General features: G+C 41.4%; 1 protein-coding gene across 2 annotated transcripts in view; it reads right to left on the reverse strand.

Annotated features, from left to right (window-relative positions):
• The window catches only part of LOC137999949 (sphingosine-1-phosphate lyase 1-like), a 51,339-nt gene that overhangs the window by 17,130 nt on the left and 13,713 nt on the right, over positions 1-20,496 (reverse strand). For both annotated transcript variants that reach the window (XM_068846000.1, XM_068845991.1), the window contains exons 4-8: positions 10,684-10,751; positions 6,217-6,300; positions 4,788-4,811; positions 4,295-4,334; positions 684-763 (exon numbers count right to left, since the gene is read on the reverse strand). In XM_068846000.1, the coding sequence (XP_068702101.1) occupies positions 684-763; positions 4,295-4,334; positions 4,788-4,811; positions 6,217-6,300; positions 10,684-10,751 (296 nt within the window). The remainder of the gene's footprint in view (positions 1-683; positions 764-4,294; positions 4,335-4,787; positions 4,812-6,216; positions 6,301-10,683; positions 10,752-20,496) is intronic.

A 20,496-nucleotide genomic window follows, 5' to 3' on the forward strand; every position in this document is an offset into this window, starting at 1 on the left:
AAGGTTGACCATTGTTTCTGCAAAGTCAAAAATTCAAACTTCTAGACGAGGCTATTTATCAGGCATTGAGCAGGTACAATGTAATTCCATTATTTTGAAAATAAAAGCTGCTTTCTCATTTATCAGCATCACAAATTCTTGCCGATTTTGGGGCTCATTTGTTGAAATTTAAGCATGCTTCCCATAGTTCTAGCCCTGCATAATTGTCATGATTTATGCCCACACCATGGCCCTGTTTGCCACCACGGACTTACACTCTTGCAACTTGGTGACATAGTGTGTTGTGTACTACAGTGCACTACCACAAAAATGTTACTCAAAACTGACCATGTTACATGGTGCAACCACTGCTGAAACTCGCAGTGCCAAATTGAATGCACACAAGTTTCAGCTAAAAGTTTCAACATGTAAAAATGGCTTAAATAAGCAAGCTTCTACCTGTTTTGACAACTTTATTACTTTTGAATTCAATTCATATATTCTGTAAGAGACTTTTATGGTCTTCGTTTTTTACATTGAAGGACTACATTTTTTTCTGTGTGTGATCAATGAATTCATTACAAAATAGTAAACTGTCTTATACATGTACTGCTAATTAAGTTATAACAAAGGGTTTTTTTATGAGATGTAAACAATAATAATGTTTTTGTGTTAACTGTTAATCTCAATTTAGTTGATGTTACCTTGGTGAGTAGTTCAGTGAGTTCTTGCTCACCAAAATACACTGCTCCAGATACACGACCATTATCCCACTGTACTTCACCTGCAAGATATGGTACATGTGAGCTAGATACTGTACATGTATGAGCAACATACTTTAATGTAGCTCAATACGAGGAAAAAAAAACAGTCATCGCAAGAGATGTTCTCCAAGGTGTGCCTGTATCCATTATGCACAATGATCTTGTTCACTATCATAACAAATTTGGTAGATATCTAAGTCACCAGGACGGTTGTCACCTCAGCCTTAAAGATCCTTTAATCTCCAGTACCTTAGGGGGTACTGGTCAGTCTACATGTTGTTCCTGGATTCTTTCTTAGTATGCCTGTATCACTGGCATATCGTTAACTCTAGATAGTGGTGCAAATACAGCCCCTATGAGTTCAACTTTTTCGGTTGCATCAATTTCAATACGTCTACATGGAGTACATGTACATAATTATATACAGTTTGCATTTTCACTATTTGTTCAGCCCAAACGAAAAGCTACTGTATACTTTATTTGGTCTAAGTTCAAGGTAAGGCCACAATCACAAAAGCATCTGTTGGTGACACCCAGCTCTCCCAACAGCCATGTGCACCTTTTGCAAGGCTGGCCCAAGGCATGCAAACAACTTAGGCAATTTTCTGAATGGATACAGCTTTAGCCCAATCAGTGCAAACAACTACTGTTGCAAAAAAATATTACCGTATTTACCCGTGTACAAGTTGCCCTTTTATGGCCTCAAAAGAAGCTCCAAAAATTGCCTTTGACTTGTACGCGGGTCAAAGATTTAGAGCCAAGTTCCAGCTACATAATTTATTCAAAATTAACATAATAATGTTGTCTTAGGCATAACAAACGCAGTGGACAAAAAAGACTTCAAAATGAATGTAAGAAATTCCAGTTGAAATGGAAAACGTTTGTCCAACTTTAATGTTGAGTTTACTCACTAGCACAAAATTAATATGAAATAGACACTGGAAATTTTCGTTTACCAAAGGCAGAAAGCTCAAAAAGGCATTTCTGTTTCTTTAAATAAAACACGGCCATTCAACTGCTTAGTAACCTGCCACAATACCTCATGTTTGAGTGCAAGCATCGTCACTCGCGTTGCCTAAAAATGCTGGTTGGTAATGATTGTTATTTATTCTTTATACAAACCTGGCTGACTTAAATGCTTTTGCAAACTTCGTAGTGTTTGGTTTACGAGTTTTTTGTTTTGTTTGTCATGTGAGATATTATAAATCAAGGACCAAAATTATAAACCTTGCACATTTCTGATCCTTGTTGAAGTCATTTTCAAAGATTGACTCCTGCTTCTATGAAGTTAGTGTGAGGTTTACATGTTTGATTTTCTGAGAGCTTTATCAAAACTCAAGGAAAAAGCACCCGCATATACAACAACTGCTGAACCACAAAACTATTAAGCGCTTGAGGCCCTGATTTTTTGTGTATCCACAGTTCCAGAAATCGAAGAATACAAGATTAGTACATCCCATGAACATTTAACAAAAAAATTAAGAAATTGCCTTTTTTCCATCAAAAATGGGGCGTTGACTTATACACAGGTAAATACAGTAATTTTTTTCACAGCCAAAGAACAACCAAGTGATTCAAAATACCCACCCTGGGGAACCTTTTTGCATGAGAGGTTACATGATTGTACAAGTGCTAACCGATTTTATATATTTGCACACATGTTCATGTTTCGTGCAAACAAAAATCCCAATTTTTGCTGAAACTAGACCCTCCTTGAGGGTACACTGGGTTGCCTGTGGTACGTGCACCATTCCAAACAATTTTTTTCAAGTTGGGGGGTCATTAACAAGTCATACCAGACGAGGCCCTTTGGCTCACAGGTCCTCACACGTTCGTACGACGAAACAGATCTGTCCTTGCGTAATATGTAGCTCTAACAGTGCACGATATTGTTTTGGTATTGTCTATCATTGTAGTGCCATGGTAGAAGTCTTGGGTAAATAGTCTGAGAAGACATGTGGTTACTAGCAAAGTACTGAACCCAGAAAGATTGAAGAAAATAAATGGGAAGTGAGAAACATTGGCTTCTGGGCTGACATGTTGATAAACTTCTTTTCACCACAAGTTTAAGCGTGCCCTCTGAGCATCTGACAGCTCTGTGATACCGAAGTTCACTGAACTTAAGCCCTGTTCGGCGGGGTTAGTGTTTGGATGGGAGACCAAAATAATATACCCCTCATAAAACAGAAGCATCGGACCGAAAATACTATTAACGCTAACAAATGCGAACTCAGCAAGGTACAGATTTTGTTAGCTTGCTTTATGCAAAAACAAATATTGATGCAAAAGTAAATAAATATTGATACAGAGTTTTTAGAAAGAGCAGAAGGAAGTTTCCAGGACGATCGCTCGAGAATAACATCTTTACGACATGAAAACAACATTTATTTTGAACCATGAATATAGAATATAAACAGTAACGATCAGCGACAAACATTTTGGGGGATTTTTGCAACGTTCAGTTTTGTTATTGTACGTTTTGGCTGCACAAATAAATCGCAAAATCGAAAGTGACATCGCCGGAATTCAGTGGACGCCGTGATGAAGTTACCGCGGCATGTTTACTCGCCAAACAGTGAAGTAGCTGTGTCAAATGATGGCAAGATACCGGGTTTTTGTAAGTTTCTTTTTCTGTCAAGTGTTATAAAGTTTGACAATGAAATGAGCGAAGTCAAAACAAAGATCACAATCGCCCAAATTTTACTCTCCAAGCCGCGTACGACGTTATTTATTCTAACCAGGTAATTCCATCATTTTGGAAATAGCAGCTACTTTATTATTCAACTGCATCACAATTCTTCACTGATTTTGGGGCTCATTTTGTTGAAACTCAAGCACGCTTCCAACAGGCCTGTGAACCCTTCCTGCTTACAGAGCAATACTAAAAAACTTCTCCCATATCACATTTCAACCTTAAGCTCGAAAATTCAATACACAACATGATATTATAATTCACAAAGGCAGAAAATACCACAGAATCCTTTTCCAGCGAAAAATTTATTGAAATAAACAACATATTTGCTCTTAGAGGCGAAAACCCCTTCCTATTTCATTCCGTGCGTGAAGACAAGAAACTTGATCGTGTTAAATTACCATGATGTACTTCAGGTAAATACAGCTCACTTTGATTTTGGCTCGACGGGCAATAGATTGTTGTCGAAGTCCAGTACTCGTCGCTTTTAAGATTCCACCACCTGTATATCCAATTGACTTGCCATTATTGAGCTTCATAAGGGTATATTTTGTTCAAAGATCCACTAAAACGCCATTCGTGTTACATGACTTTCGACGCCATTGCCGGTTAAGTTAATGGTTCTACTGTGTCCACCAGAGAAATCTATGCATTTCCCACTACCCTCTCGATCCTAAGAAAATACGTGCAGAAGGCTCTATGCACAAAGCCACCACTTAGCAGGGGAGTGACAGGCAAGACTTTTCCCGACACGGAAAATAAAAAACCCACGAAATGAAGCCGAGATTCCGACTGGGTTTGGCAACCCAGTAATTAATAAAATCAAGAAAGTTAATATTGAACAACCAAAAAGACTTACCCATTTCAGTGTATCTCTCAATTTCTTTCATGAGGTCATTCTGTCAAAGGAAACCAACACAGCAATAACCGTTCTTGCATTTTAATTTAATTTCTTTTTTGATTTAATTTAATTCAACTTTATGCACTCAATTCAATGAAAAGGAGGACCACAGGTTATCCCCATTGCAGGCATCTGCCCGCAGCCATATGTAATTGACTGAAAGTCGACTTTGATGAGGGAGGAAAACTGGAGTACCCCAAGTCATGCATGCCTCCATTTAAGGCTAAAGAACCTGATGAGACCGCTACAAACTGTTCATTCTACATGAATACCTGTTTCTATTTGTCGCTGAATAGAGCCAACTTCAAGTAAACTTTCTGCTCCATTTAATTAATGAATATAATATATGTGATATTATTCTAACAAACATTTTACATGTGCAAAACAAACCATTGCACAATGCAGTCTTCAACTGTTCAAAAATACAATGACTTGTTATGTTAAAATATACCTTGTTTATTCCTTTAGCTGGTAGCTGAAAATAAAATAAAAGATACTCTGTCACATGATTACACATGCACATGTACATGGCAGTCTTTCAAGTAAAAGACATATAGCAATTTTTAAATTCCTAATAATAATAGCAGAGCTCCACGAAGGCACGCGCACAGAGCACCATAGTTAAGAAAATATGGTAACCCATGGATGCAAGAAATGTCAGTGATCATCCGCATGCCCACCCCTTCATGTATGCCAATGTGACCATATCATGGGCTAACATTTAGAGTAATTGTGCTCAACATGCTAGTTTACAGCATACCTCTTTGATATCAATTGGACATTCATGTTATGGTCAACTGACACCTGTCAAAACAAGGCATCTGCTGACCAGTATCACATGACCATACCGTGGTCTCAAGTTCAGCACTCATCGAGGTCACCTGCTTTTTAAAGTTGACCACTGACCAGGTACTCGTTTTCGATTGGATTGCAGGCTCAAGCCAGGTATACTTCTTGTAACACAAACAGGGCGTAATTTTTTGCATGCTTTCTGTGACTCAATGCCGCTTCACAGACATACTACGTCAATTAAAGCAAGTCGAGGCTTTTTGTGTTCAGATGGAAAACGGTTTGGAAAATGTTTTTTCCTGCATATTTTGCCAGTTTCAATCCAGGTTTGACATATATACATGTAGCTGTGGTCAGGACCACACTGGTGGCAACGCAGTTCTTCAAGTTAAGCACCGGTGGGATATAAACTGAAAGGCAAGTGTTTATTTTTTAATTTGGTTTTGCCCTGTATTGCAATTTTTGGCATATCTTTTGAAGATTTTAAATTTTGAATCTGATAAGGTTGCATGATGCCTGGATGGCAGAAATGAAAAGAGAGAGAGAGAATAAGAACGACAAAACAGTATACCAGTAATAGCTCAAACTTGGTGGAAGAAGATACTCCACAAATTCTTTTCTTGGACACTAAACCACATGTTATTTTTACCGATGCAATATTTCAAGTTGCGTATTTTTGAAAAGTAGTTTAATCATTTTTCCTTTGAAAGCAACATAACCTAAAGTAATTTGTACACTGTAGGGTTACCTGCAATAAAACACCTTATGCAACAACAACAACAACAAAGACATTGACATTGCAACCAACATCTGACACCAGGTTGAAAAAGCAAACCTATGCCACATTAGCCAGTTGAGGTTAGCATTCCCAGCATTATAATTTTTATACCATCTCTTCTATAAACATGTTTATTCAAAACCACAAAATAATCACCCAGACCAGCCAAAAGTAAATAATACTATCCACTTATTACATGAAATGTTGGAACGTCAGTGCAGCTCCTCCTTTTTTATCTGTAATATCATCCTTTGTTGTAATATCATGTTGTAAACTACATTGTCTAAAGGCTAAATGCCCCTGCATCACGTACCTTCAGGTGGAAAGTCTCCCCTGGCCTTGCTGGAAAGGCTGACTTTTCCATTGTTTCAAGAGATTGTTGAATTTCTCTGTCTATCTGATGAATGGTGTTAATAAAAATGAGAGAGTTCTTCATACACACTGTTCCATCCAAAAGCATTATGCAAAAGGTGGTATATCGTTTTGTGAGTACAGTTGTAAATAACTGTTAAAGTGGTCCTACAAATCAAATCCTTTTTTCTTTGGATTTCGAAAGCTACACACGTATGTTAACTAAACACTGCATGTATGACCCAAGTTCTAAGCCTTAATTATTATAAACTGGAATTTTCCTATTTTAATAGTCTGCAATTAATAACTTTAAAATATTGAGAGAGCTGGATTGAGGAGAAAATGATGTCAAAGAATCACATCTAGTTTAAGAATGCAATGCACTTGTACGTGACTGAATTAATGTGCAGCAAGGGAGTTTCTTGGGCTTTCAGATTTTTCTAACTTGTGTTTTGCATATTTTACATAATACACTGCGTAAACTAGTACCGGTACTTACACGCTGAAAGTTTAAGCCACAGTGTTCAACACTTGCTTTCTTACAAATTTGCCTGTTGGGCAACCAGTTTTGTTTTTTTGGTTGCCCATGGTTTTTTTTTTGGGGGGGGGTTGCCCACCTTCTAAAGACCTGTTGCCCATTAAAACTCAAAGGAGGCTTGTAAAAATGTCAATTTTGTGTAAAATGTGTGTAAAATGGGTTTGACAGACCAACGTGACTCTTGCTGTGTCCATGGTGTTCTAGTAACTTTCACAGTTTTGCTTTGACAATCATATCTTTAAGCCATTTTCCTTTTATATAAGAGATCAAAGGGATTCCTTATTTCTTAAATATCTCTCTGAGATTAGGCTGGTTTTGAATTAAACACCATTTGTCCCGAATACTTGTTTTTTAAAGCCTTTAAAAGCTGGTTGAGAAATTGCATGACAAAAAGTAGAATTTCCTTATGCACTTGTTTGATATACATACTATACAATACATCCTTAATTGACCGCTCCCCATATGGGCTTTTCAGGGCCAATGGAACACAACGAAATGACAGAACAGAACAACAACAACAACTGTTAAGAATCCCAACTGGCTCGAGGCAAACCAGTTGGCTATTTACAAGTGTGGCTGGGAAGTTGAACCAGGGACTACCAGTACCAGGATCAAATTCAACGAGTGGTCAGAGCAGGTCTTGAACCCGGGATCTCCAGATCTTAAGGCAAGCGCCCTAACCACTGGGCCACACTACCTCCAATATCAAAGTATCGCAGCGTATTTGGCTGTGCAAAAACTGGGTTCGATTCTTTTCGTGCAGAGAAAGATGGCGGCTACGAACACGTTCCTCCTTCTAATCTGTTTTCATGTTTGTACCATTATATTTTTAACAGAAAAATAAATGACTCACGGCAAAGAGATGTAACGTTTATTTTTTCTGATCGTGTTTGCAGTGACTATGTCATATTACTAGTCACTTTCTTCGCTGCAAATCAAATCGTTTCTGATTGCCCAATCGGGCAAGTCTTTAAGTTGTTTTACTTGCCCACAGATATGTTTCACTTGCCCAGCGCAATCGGGCAAGCGTTTGTGTCAAACACTGAGCTAGTAAGTAAATCACATCCTTCTTCCCTAGATCCAACCCTCTGAGGTCCAGTCGGTCAGTTTTGAACGTGAGTGATGGTGGACCGTGAAATCCAAAAGTTTACACTCAAAGTAAGAAAAGGAACTATAAGTGTCTAGTTGTTCTAGAGCCGGAGCACTGAATTGGGGACACTGTAAACTGAAATTAACAATTAACCTAATCAAGTCAAATGTTGGTTTTTGAGGAGGGGAAACCAGAGTACCCTGAGAAAACCTCTCAGTGCAGAGTAGAGAACCAACAAACTCAACCCACATACATTGTATGACGCCGGATCTGGGAATTGAACCCGGGTCACATTGGTGGGAGGCAAGTGCTCTCACCACTGCGCCATCCCTGCACTCCAGTACACAGGCTTTGGATAAAAATCAAAGCTCAAAATTTTGCCAGGCGGGTGTTAAAGGGAAAGTACAGTCTAGAAAATTTTTCTCTAAATTACTACACTTTTCCTCAGGAATTTGAAGATAATTGCCATTTTGTCCAGTTCCCTATTAAAATGTGACAAGAGCACTTTGAAGTTGCCTCTTTCGTGACTTGGAGAGTGCCATCTTGGATATGACGTGTTATTACGAAGCAATTACAGTCAACCCACGTGTTCAACCTTAATATACCGAGTTCTTCGTTCCCTGATCACTTTATCAATGTTGCTGGGAATATATTTTTTTTATTCACAAGACATATGTCCTTTCAAATCTTCCTTTTGGTCGGACATAATTTATTGACTGACAACACCTTGAAGAAGAGAACTCAAGATGTGATGGTGAGATGTTCAGTCATCGTGTCTGATCATAATGTGAAACTGGCCGGACATTTTCAACATTTGGTCGGACAATGTCCGATGACCGACTGTTATTTCCAGCACTGAATGTAAGATAAACTATAGTAAACGGTCTTGCAGTTCAATAGGTAGTAGGCCAAGTAGGCCATAAATGTGAAAGGAATTCAAGCCACTAAATACTTGCACATCCTCTGATCAATCAAACTGGGAGGTAAAAATCAGCCACAAGACAAAAACCTTGAACATGCGACATAGAAATATTTGACTAGCGTACATGTACCTTCTTTTCTTTTTCACTTTTCTTTTTCATTTTTTCTTTTTCACTCACTTGTGCGATAGCAGTCTTTGATGCTTCAGCAAATCTATTTGTTCGGTTTCACACAGGGAAGCGTTTAGAACAGGCCAACGAAACCTTCAGATGTTGCTCAATACACATAGCAAGGCTTTTTCACAGCAAAAACTACCACTGTTGGGTGTGTCTTGATGTGCTCAAGTACACTTTCGAGAGAGATGAAACTGGACACATATCTAGACTTGAGAAAAAACCGAAGCTTCCAACGGAAAATGAAAATTTAAAGAACAGTTGGCCAGCGAAATAAAATGTGGATGGATATCTCAAACCTGAAAACCTGACTGTTATGTTGTCTGTTCGAATCTTCATTTTACCAAGGAGAACTTCAAGAGGGATCTTCGGGTATATGAATATTGATCTTTGTGACATTTGCTTCAAAAATACTGAAATATCAGTCAGTCATTCCAAAGTATCATTATATTGGAGCGAGAAAACTGAATCAAGCACGTGTGCCACATACATGTAGACTACTTTCACTATGACATGAATGCACTTTTCCAGGCAGTAAAATAAACTTAACTTGAAATGTGCTAGTTAAATTTTGTTAGCTTTATAGAAACTACTGAAACGATTTACACTCACCATATTCAATGGAAATATAATTATAAATCGATTGTTTGTTTTGAAGTTGTCACAGGGGTCTCGTAGAAAGCTACGGTACACGGATTAAACTTGATTCCTAGGCGTATATATCACAGCAATGAGCACGGGATAGCACTGCAAACTCTCTTTCGCTTTCTAAAACTCCTGCAACCCACATATAAAACCCTATTTAACGACCACAAGGTAAATCTGTTCTGATGGTGGAACCAATATCAATACAATTTACCCTCTGGATTAAGATTCAAGTCTACAATGTATCGCTCTCCTGGCCTGTGTTTTCTTTGTTTACATCTAGTACATCTAGTCGTTCGGGAAAATCCTTGACTATTGCTACGTCATAGCCTCGTTTGCATACACAAAAACAAAGATGGCGGATTTAATTTATTTTTGAAGCATTATTGTTGGCTATTTAAACACATTAAGCCAAGTCCAAATGAGTGGTCAAGTATCGGCAGGTAGAAAAAGGCAGGTCACAGGGCACAGGGCACAGGTCATTCTTTTACCTATACAGAAAGTATCCTAAACATTCATAAAAGCTAACCTTAGGCCTAAAAACGTTTCTTTAGGCCTAATTAGGCCTAAAATTAGCTTTTATGAATGTTTAGGATACTTTCTGTATAGGTTAAATAATGACCTGTGACCTGTGACCTGCGTTTTGTACCTGCCAGTCAAGTATGATAATGCAGGTAAAGAAGTTTTGATTCCGAGAAACTTTTTCTAGACCGTACTTTCCCTTTAAGCAAACACACTTTCAAAATCTGAAGGAAAAAGGAAGTGATTTTTTTTATCATAGCACCATTTTACAAATAAGAATTCAACATCCGTCAGTGGGAGAAACAAAAAAGTCTCTCACATGCTTAAGATCTGCCGGGATCTTAAGTAATCACAGTTAACTCAAGTTTACATCAACATTAGGCCACCAGAAAAGTAGTTTAACACTGGTAGACAAAATAATTGCATGCAAAAGCAAAATCCTAATAAAAACCAGCAGCATATGTATCACAAGGAAAATGTGCTACATGGAAAATGAAATAATACCAGTACTAGTAATTAATATCAAAACAGATTCCTTACCTTGTTTTTTACGAATGGCATCTTTCTTATAAACCTGAAAAATCCATTCTTTACCCGTACCTTGAGGCCTTAAAGTAAAACGAATTAAAATCTTCTTAAGAAAATTAATAATAATTGGAGAGAAAGCCCGTAACTAGGTTCATTACCTACATATAAACATAATAATATCCTACGCCTTGTCACAATAACTACTGTCTCTATTCCTTGCTTACAGAGTACTAGTGCAATGGTCTCACCCTTTTGATAATTAATTTATGGAGGGGACACAGTTTTTGACCGGTTAACCTATTCAATGCATAGGTGCCCTAGGGCACCCCCAGTTGACAAGTAAAATTGTCTGGTATTAGACAGAGTAAAATCTCACTCCAAGAAGTTAAGGAGTTATTAATTAACCGACGAATCATTTTCAAGAGGAAGGCATCCTTGAAATGGCACACCATGAGGTCCTGGAATTTGACTGTTGCAAAAGGAAATAGTTTAAGGTTAAGGGTTCATACCTTAGTTAATAGAAAAGGCAAAATTAATTTAATGCAGCTGAAATCTCACAACAATGGGTTTGAATTCCATTCAAGCCAAGATTTTTTCAGGCCTGTTGCCAACTACTGTCAATTCACATGGACAGAATATTGAATGCCAAAGATCCAAACGAATAACATTGGTAGAAAAGTGCGCAGCATAAAATCGAACTCAGCAAGAATTCTTGACAACGATACAAACAGAGTTTATTGATACTGAGATCAAAGTTCCATATAACTACGTGTGAATCGAACCACGTGTTTGAACTTATTCTTGATTATGCCGTAGGGTAGTATACCGTATGTCGTATGCCGGTTCGAACTGAAATACAATAATGAAAATAGAAGCTAACTTAACTAATATATTTTATAGCAAAGAGGATAAAACGATATAAACGACGAAACTAGTTAAATGCGGTAAATTCTGTAGCATGTACTACTTCTATTCTGGCTTGAAACGCAATAATCCGCTGTGAACTAGCACAAACTATAAAGGGATAACGCTATACGATACTAATCTTGGACGTAATTACGATATAAGATGAACCTAGCTAGCGAGGAAAGAAAACTGTAACGAAGTGTCGAACATAAAGGCGACTGACCGACTTAGTGCGATATAAAGGCTATTTATAGCTAGCAAAAGGACTTAACTATACTGAAACGAATAACGATGAAAACTAAAAACTATCCTAAGAAACCAATAAATAGATTACTCACTTTGATTTGCACACGCACTAACTTGACTTGATAACCACGAGTGTAGAGAGAAATCTATGGCCCAATGCCGAGTAGATGTCGACGCAGTGAAGTCTACACTAGAACTAACTAACTGGGAAAACCCTACCAAATATGTAACCAAGAGAGCACGTGTACGAAACTTAGCGGTTTGGGCTATTTCCCTAACGGAAATTACAGTCTAGGGCTGGTTCACCGCAGTAGATTAAAAAATAACAACGCATAGCTAGAAAATGATAATAATACGATAACATTACCGAAACAAAAGCCCGCGGAAATTACTAAACCGAAAACATCGTGTTTCAAACCAACATTCCGGCCCCTTAAAGGCGGTACTGCAGATAGCCTTTACAAGAAGAAAGAAAGCAGGGTTTGAAACACGAGGTAAACTAAACTATACCTACTAGTAATTAATTAATTGATTGATTACATTACATCGTCTAACAGAGTTCCATAATCCACCAATAAGGATAGATTATCAGTGTTCATAATGTTCTTAGTCACTGTTGCTTGATACAGCAGCTGCCTCCAGTAGCACAATCTTGTCGATGGGTCGAACAAGCTCGGATGTACTGGTCTTCACCTTGACGGAACGTACAAGTCCATCGTTACGACTGGCATGTACCTCCAGGATCCGACCGAGTGGCCAGGAGTTGCGGGGCTTGTTTTCATCCAATATCAGAACAAGATCGTCCTCTGCAAAGTTTCTCTGCTGTTTGGTCCATTTCTGTCTCTGCTGCAGCGACGGGAGGTATTCACGAACCCATCGTTTCCAGAATATGTCTGCCAAGTACTGTACTTGACGCCATCTGCGAGTGTAGTAGTTATCATGTTTCGTGAAGTTCCCGGGCGGGACTACAGGACCTGTCCTCAGTAGTAGCAGGTGGTTTGGTGTCAGTGGTTCTAGGTCACGTGGGTCGTCTGACAGCTTTGTGATCGGTCGTCCGTTGATTATAGCCTCCACTTCACACAGCAGGGTGTTGAGGCCCTCGTCGTCCAGCACTTGCTCTTTCATAAGCGCTTTCATGACCTTGCGAACCGTTCGTATACATCGCTCCCATACTCCGCCGTGGTGGGAGCCAGCAGGTGGGTTGAACGTCCACTTGACATTCCGTTGGAGGAGAAATTCGTGAATTTGTGAGTGGTTCCAATCGTTGACTGCCTCTCGTAGTTCGCGTTCTCCCTTCACGAAGTTTCCGCCGTTGTCTGAGCGCATCTCTTCTGGTTGACCTCTTCTTGCGATAAATCTGCGCAGGGCATTGATAAAAGACTCTGTGTCCAGTGATGATGCCACCTCTATATGGACTGCACGGAGTGTGAGACACGTGAATATCACGCCATAACGCTTGACCTTAGTCCTTCCACGTCGGACTTCGAACGGTCCAAAGCAGTCAACCCCTGTATAGGTGAATGGCGGTTTCGAGGGAGTTACTCTGTCCTCGGGTAGGTTTGCCATTTTTTGTTGGGCCAGTGGTGCCTGACGTTTACGGCAGCTGAAGCAGTCGTTGAGAACGTTTCGCACGGTAGATCTTCCGTTTATTATCCAGTATCTCTCTCTTGTGAGCGACAGTGTGTATTCTAGGCCCGAATGCCCAGAAATGAGATGGTAGTACTGAATAATGAGCTTGACCACGTGATGCTTCTTTGGAAGGACCACTGGATGCATTGCATCGGTGTTGATTGGCGCTCGCTGAAGACGACCACCAACTCGGATGAGACCTCGCATCAGGATCGGGTCAAGGTTGAATATGTTGCTGGATTTCTTTAGCCCGTTCTTTCTTGTCGGGGTTCCCTGTGGTTTTACTCGTTTGAGAATATCTTGCTCTTCCTTGAAGCATTGGCTCTGAACGTACTTGATGATTTCAAATTCGGCGTTGTTCAGTTCTGCTATGGTGATGGGCGTGGCAGTGCTGGTTGACTGAATGCTGACCGGCTCTCCTGCCTTTCGTTTCTTGCTCAAACAAGAGAAGTTTGACTTGAAGCGCAGCATCCATGCTACGAATTTCTTGAGATGGACCCAAGATGAGAACCGTTCGAATATTTCTGAGGTGTGATCTCGAGCAGTAACTTGACTCAAATACGTAACTGAGTCTTTCTTGACTTCTGGGTCGTCATCGGGAATGGTAGTGTTCATATCAGCAGGTCTTTTTGGCCATGTGTCGCTGGGCTGACTAAGGAATTCTGGACCATGCAGCCAGCGTTGAAGAGAGTCTGCTGACACGCCTCTTGAAGCATCGTCGGCTGGATTGAGTTGGGTGTTGACGTATCTCCACTGAGATGGAGAAGACGCGTCGTGTATCGTCGCGACCCGATTGGCGACGAAAGTTTGAAATCGCTTGTCTTGATTTTCCAGGTAACGCAGGACACAGGTGCTGTCTGTCCAGAAGAATGATTGATTGATTGGTAGACTTAATTCCCCTCGAGACATTTTCTCTAGTCTTGTTGCAACGACGGCTGCTGATAACTCCATTCGGGGAACTGTAACTGGTTTGATTGGCGCAAGTCTGGCCTTTCCCATAACGAACGAGCATTTGACGTTTCCACCTGCATCCGTGATTCTGAGGTAGGTAGCTGCTCCGTATCCCTGTTTTGATGCATCAGAAAAGTGGCGCAGCTGGCATGAGGCGATCCCACCGAGTTCTGGAGACTTGAAACAGCGGTCAACTGTGAGCTGCTCTAGCTTGGGTAGCTCCCGCAGCCATGCCTCCCAGCGATGAATGAATTTGTCTGGAATCTTGTCATCCCAGCCGTACTGATTACGGCATAGGTCTTGCAGGATAAGTTTCGCTTTCAGAATGAATGGAGCGACGAATCCCAGGGGGTCGTACACTGAGCTGACGATGGATAGTATGCCTCTCCTGGTGGCAGGTCTGTCTTTAACTATGATGCTGAAACCAAACGTGTCGGATGACACGTTCCATTGCACTCCTAACGCTCTTTCAACTGGCAGCTTGTCGAAATCTAACCCTTTAACTTGTGCAGCTCTTTCAGACTCCGGCAAGGACTCGAGTACTCTTTTCGAGTTCGACAACCATTTGGTAAGCTTGAATCCGCCTCTTGTAAGGAGCTCTCGCAACTGGTCTGCGAGGGTTACAGCTGCGTCTTCAGTGGGAACTGACTTTAAGCAGTCATCAACATAGAAGTTTCGTTCCACGGTCTGAATGGTTTCAGGGTTGAAGTCAGCCTCGTTGTCTTGGGCTGTTTTCTTGAGTGCGAAGTTCGCGCAGCTGGGAGATGATGTTCCTCCAAACAAGTGGACTCTCATTTCATATTCTTCGGGTTCGCTGTCCAGGTTGCCGTCGGGCCACCACAGGAACCTTAGGGCGTCACAATCGCTCGGGCGAACTCTAACTTGGTGGAACATCGCCTCGATGTCCGACATTAAGGCGATGCGTTCTTCTCTGAATCTCGAGAGGACACCAACGAGCGAATTGGTTAGGTCCGGCCCCTGTAGCAGCTGGTCGTTTAAGGAGGTCCCATGGCATTTTGCTGAGCAGTCGAACACCACCCTGATTTTTCCTGGCTTTTGGGGATTAAACACTGGGTGATGTGGGAGGTACCAGTGGGTTTTTAAAGGTCCCAGTTCCTGGCTTGTTACTTTCCTGGCGTAGTCTTTGGACAGAAGGTCGTCCATGAACGTCTTGTACTTTTGATAGACCATTGGTTCCTTTAGCAGGCGCTTCTTCAGGTGATTAAGTCGACGTTCTGCTAAAGGTCTGTTGTTTGGAAGGCGTGGTGGGAAAGACTTCCATGGTAGGGCCATTTCATAATGGCCGTTAACTAACTTCACCGTTTCCTCCATGGTATGTAAAGCTTTGCGGTCGTTAAGCGACATTGACGTTTTTGTTTCGTACAGGGAGTCGTTGAATTCTTGATTGCAAAACTCCTTAAACCGTTCTTCAAGGGTTTTGTTTGCTTGTAGAAAGTTCACAGTAGACACTTGGGTGGTTGTCGGTCTTCCCAATGGACCATTGAACACCCAGCCTAAGACTGTTCGGGTAGCGAAGGGACCACCATCCTCGCTTTGTCGGATTTCTCTGGGTTGAAAGGCTTCTGGTACGTCACTACCGATTAACAGACCGATCTCGGCGTCTATGTGTGCGACATCGATTCCCTTTAGATACGGCCAGCGGTCAATATCCTCTTGTTTGGCGATGGCCTCTGAAGGGATTGGCAGACTTGGTCTAGAGTAGACCTTCGGGAGCTGAACCGCAAGGCTATCACTTAGATGGAAGGCTTCCAGACTGACCAGGGAGCATTCGATTGGGTCATTTTCGCCCTCCAACGTTGTAAGCGAGAGCGTTGTCTTGGCTCCCTCGAGGTTGAGCTTTCTCAGAAGGCCTTCGGTGCAAAAGGACGTGTTTGACCCAGAATCAAGGAACGCGTATGTCTGAACCATCTTATCTTTGCCCTTGGCTTTAACCCGGACTGGGACGATTGCGAGCCCAGTGACGGAAGAACTTGAAGTTGAATAAGTGTTCCGGACGTAGCCATTGCTAGCTGGACTGGGAGTGGCAGGCGTTGGCTCAGCAGTTTCGCCCTGGTCCCCGTTTGGACTATCTGCTACAGTTAATGTCGTGGAGGCGTTCGTGCTGTCTTTTGGATGGAGGAAGGTAGAATGCTTTCCACTGCATCCTTGAACTCTACAGAAACTCTCCTTTGGGCAGTCCCTAACGAAATGGCCAGGATGAAGGCAGTTACTGCAGAGTTTCTTTTGGTCTATAAACCTCTTCCTCTCATCAAGCGACTGCTTTCGGAACTTGTCGCAGCGTGAAAGCCAGTGATTTGAAGGGCAGAGCAGACACTTGGGCTTAGGCTTCTCAATAGGTGCCTTTGAAAGTGTCACTTCCCCAAGGGTCGAGAAACCACCCGACTTTGGCGGTTTCCTCTGGGGTTTGCCACTCGGAGGCCGCACCTTGTTCTCGTTGAAGATCTTGCCGAATACTGGATGGGTGGCGGCTCTGGCTCTTGCTGTCACGAACTCCATAATGTCCTTAACAGTCACATCCCTTTCTTCTTTCTCGACAATGCGGTCAACGGTATCGCGCCATTTCAAACGAATGCCGTACGGAAGTCTGTCGATGATCTTTTTCAGGTTATCTGGGTTATCCAGCTTGTTGAGGTACCCGATTTGTCTGAGGGTATTAACACAGCTTGTTAATTGGATTGAGAACTGCTGGAGCGCTTGGCCATCCTCGGCTTTGATGACTGGACCTCCGATAAGTCTCTGCACGTGCGCCGCGGCTATTTTGTAGTTTTGGCCATAGCGATTTCGGAGCAATCGTTTTGCTTCGAGGTATCCTTCCTCTTCTCGCATTGATAGACAGCTCTTCATCAGTTCTTTCACAGGTCCAGACGTGTACTGTACCAGATAGTACAGACGGGAGCTGGGACTTGGAGTTTTTCTTTCGACGAGATTCTCGAAGGAACGCACGAAATCGCAATAGTCGATCGGATCTCCACTGAAGACCTGCATATCCGGTTGGGGTAACGTAAGGGACATCACGCCTAGTTGTTGCTGCTGTACGAGCTGCTGCATAGCGCGATTTTGCTGTTCTTGACTTTCCAAGAGGCGATGAAAGGATTCCTCATGGAAGCTACCATTTTGGAGGCTGATTGGTAAACGTGGCGGGTCTGGATATCCTTCATTGTAAGGCTCAACGGAATGCGAATTAATCGGGGTTTCACTAAGCTTATGAGAATCTTTAGGAACTCCTTCTCGCGGCGTAGACGCATTCGTGACCTGTGTCGGAGGCCTAATTGACTGATCTGGCTGGTGGGTGTTACGTGCGCCGCGAATAATTGATTTTCTCGTATCATCCGCTTCCGCTTCGATTTCTTCATACACTTTTCTCTCGGCCTCGGCTTCCGCTATTTCGGCTTGAAGTTCTATTTTGGCTTTCCTTTGTCGAAGTTTTAGCTCCTCAAACTGCAACTCATGCAAGCTTGAAAGATTTGCGGCTCTTGCTTCGAGCGCTGCCTTTCGCGCCGCTGATTTTGCCTTTGCGCTGGCTGAACTCCTTGTTGAACTGACGGCAGAACGCGTACGGAGGGACGCGCGTGACCCGGCGTTACTTATCGAATCATCGGGGCGGATTTGGGTTCTTTGACCTGTCAACAACCTTTGGGCGTCAGGTGCCATTAACCATGACGCAATCTCTCTCTCGAGCTCGGAAGCTAATTCCAGGAGCGAGGCGTAATAATTTTCAGATTCTTCTCTTTCCTGTTGAGATTTAATTTGGTTGTGGTAAGCCTCGTGAGCAATTTTGAATTGTTCCAATACTTCGTCCAACTCCATTTGGACCTGTTGAACAATGTCGGTGGACTCACGTGCAGCGAGTAACTCATTCAGTTTATTGACCGTTTCCGTCACGTTAGTTTCTGCCAATCTGCGGGCGGCCTTTAATTGATCGATCGATGATAGCGGATTAGCGGAAGCCATTGTTAAGATCCTCGATAAATCCGATTAATTGCGGTAGACAACAAAACGACAACCTTGGGTTGAGTTGGCTGACAGATGCCAGAACTTGTCGCAAATGTGCTTCGGAGTGATTGGCGTGAAGATTTGTCAGCGAATTCTTCGAATTCCTTCACGGCAGATCAAATTCGAACTAAATGTCAATTCACATGGACAGAATATTGAATGCCAAAGATCCAAACGAATAACATTGGTAGAAAAGTGCGCAGCATAAAATCGAACTCAGCAAGAATTCTTGACAACGATACAAACAGAGTTTATTGATACTGAGATCAAAGTTCCATATAACTACGTGTGAATCCAACCACGTGTTTGAACTTATTCTTGATTATGCCGTAGGGTAGTATACCGTATGTCGTATGCTGGTTCGAACTGAAATACAATAATGAAAATAGAAGCTAACTTAACTAATATATTTTATAGCAAAGAGGATAAAACGATATAAACGACGAAACTAGTTAAATGCGGTAAATTCTGTAGCATGTACTACTTCTATTCTGGCTTGAAACGCAATAATCCGCTGTGAACTAGCACAAACTATAAAGGGATAACGCTATACGATACTAATCTTGGACGTAATTACGATATAAGATGAACCTAGCTAGCGAGGAAAGAAAACTGTAACGAAGTGTCGAACATAAAGGCGACTGACCGACTTAGTGCGATATAAAGGCTATTTATAGCTAGCAAAAGGACTTAACTATACTGAAACGAATAACGATGAAAACTAAAAACTATCCTAAGAAACCAATAAATAGATTACTCACTTTGATTTGCACACGCACTAACTTGACTTGATAACCACGAGTGTAGAGAGAAATCTATGGCCCAATGCCGAGTAGATGTCGACGCAGTGAAGTCTACACTAGAACTAACTAACTGGGAAAACCCTACCAAATATGTAACCAAGAGAGCACGTGTACGAAACTTAGCGGTTTGGGCTATTTCCCTAACGGAAATTACAGTCTAGGGCTGGTTCACCGCAGTAGATTAAAAAATAACAACGCATAGCTAGAAAATGATAATAATACGATAACATTACCGAAACAAAAGCCCGCGGAAATTACTAAACCGAAAACATCGTGTTTCAAACCAACAACTACTAAGTTGCTCATCTAACTGCAATAATCTTTCTAACTGTCATTTTTAATAAAGCACACGTATTTATTATCCAACTGCATTAGTTATTGTAAAAAAACGCACGAAATGAGTACAAATTGTACAGTTAGGAATTTGTACACTTGGTTATTGTACAGTAGAGAACTGGTTTGACTCATTTCGTTTCTGACATTGCCCTGCACGCACAAATCTGTCACACCTCGGTTGTTTACAATTCATTTGCTAAAAATTTGCTGCAAAATAGTTCGGTAATAAATGGCTTTTTACCATAAAAACTTGTGTATAAGCCACATCTTTTTGCCGAAATATTGGGCTCAAAATCATGGGTGCGGCTTACACAGACCACTGCTTTCAGAGAGGCTGGCTGGTATGGGGTCACAATAACACTAAAAACCTTCAGTAAATAAAGATTTAAAACATTCTTCGACCAATCACTTCAACACCGATCTCTCCACCGCACACGAAAAAATACCATGCTATTCAGGAAAACTCACAAGGCAAATTGCCCATTGTTTTGTTGCCCTTCATTACCTGCATGACGTGTTTGTCCATGGGGTTATCAAACTCTCGTTTAGCGACACATTTTTCTCCGATTGATGGCTTCCACACGTCTTTAGCTTATAAACATGACAAACGCATAGCTGATGTCAATGTTGTTTTCTGATCACAGTGAACGTGACTCAGTCCAGACTTTCTTCTGTAAATGTCTGCATGGTTACTAAGCAAACCTTTCGTATCGTTCCCTGGGTACATCCATGGGAGAATGCCATGGATGCATCGTAATACTAATCCAAGGCATTCTCTCATGAAGTATATACCGTTCCTGCACCTTACTTGCACTCAACTTTCACTGCTTTTATTACAACCTTGGGCAACATATTTGAGACAAGTGTTGTCAGTCCCGAGAACTGGGGAAAGCAATCAAAGATAAGTTCTTATAAGGTATTTTAAGAGTTGATTAACTTC

This window comes from Montipora foliosa, chromosome 1 (assembly GCF_036669935.1).
Source record: "Montipora foliosa isolate CH-2021 chromosome 1, ASM3666993v2, whole genome shotgun sequence".
Classification (NCBI taxonomy): domain Eukaryota; kingdom Metazoa; phylum Cnidaria; class Anthozoa; order Scleractinia; family Acroporidae; genus Montipora; species Montipora foliosa.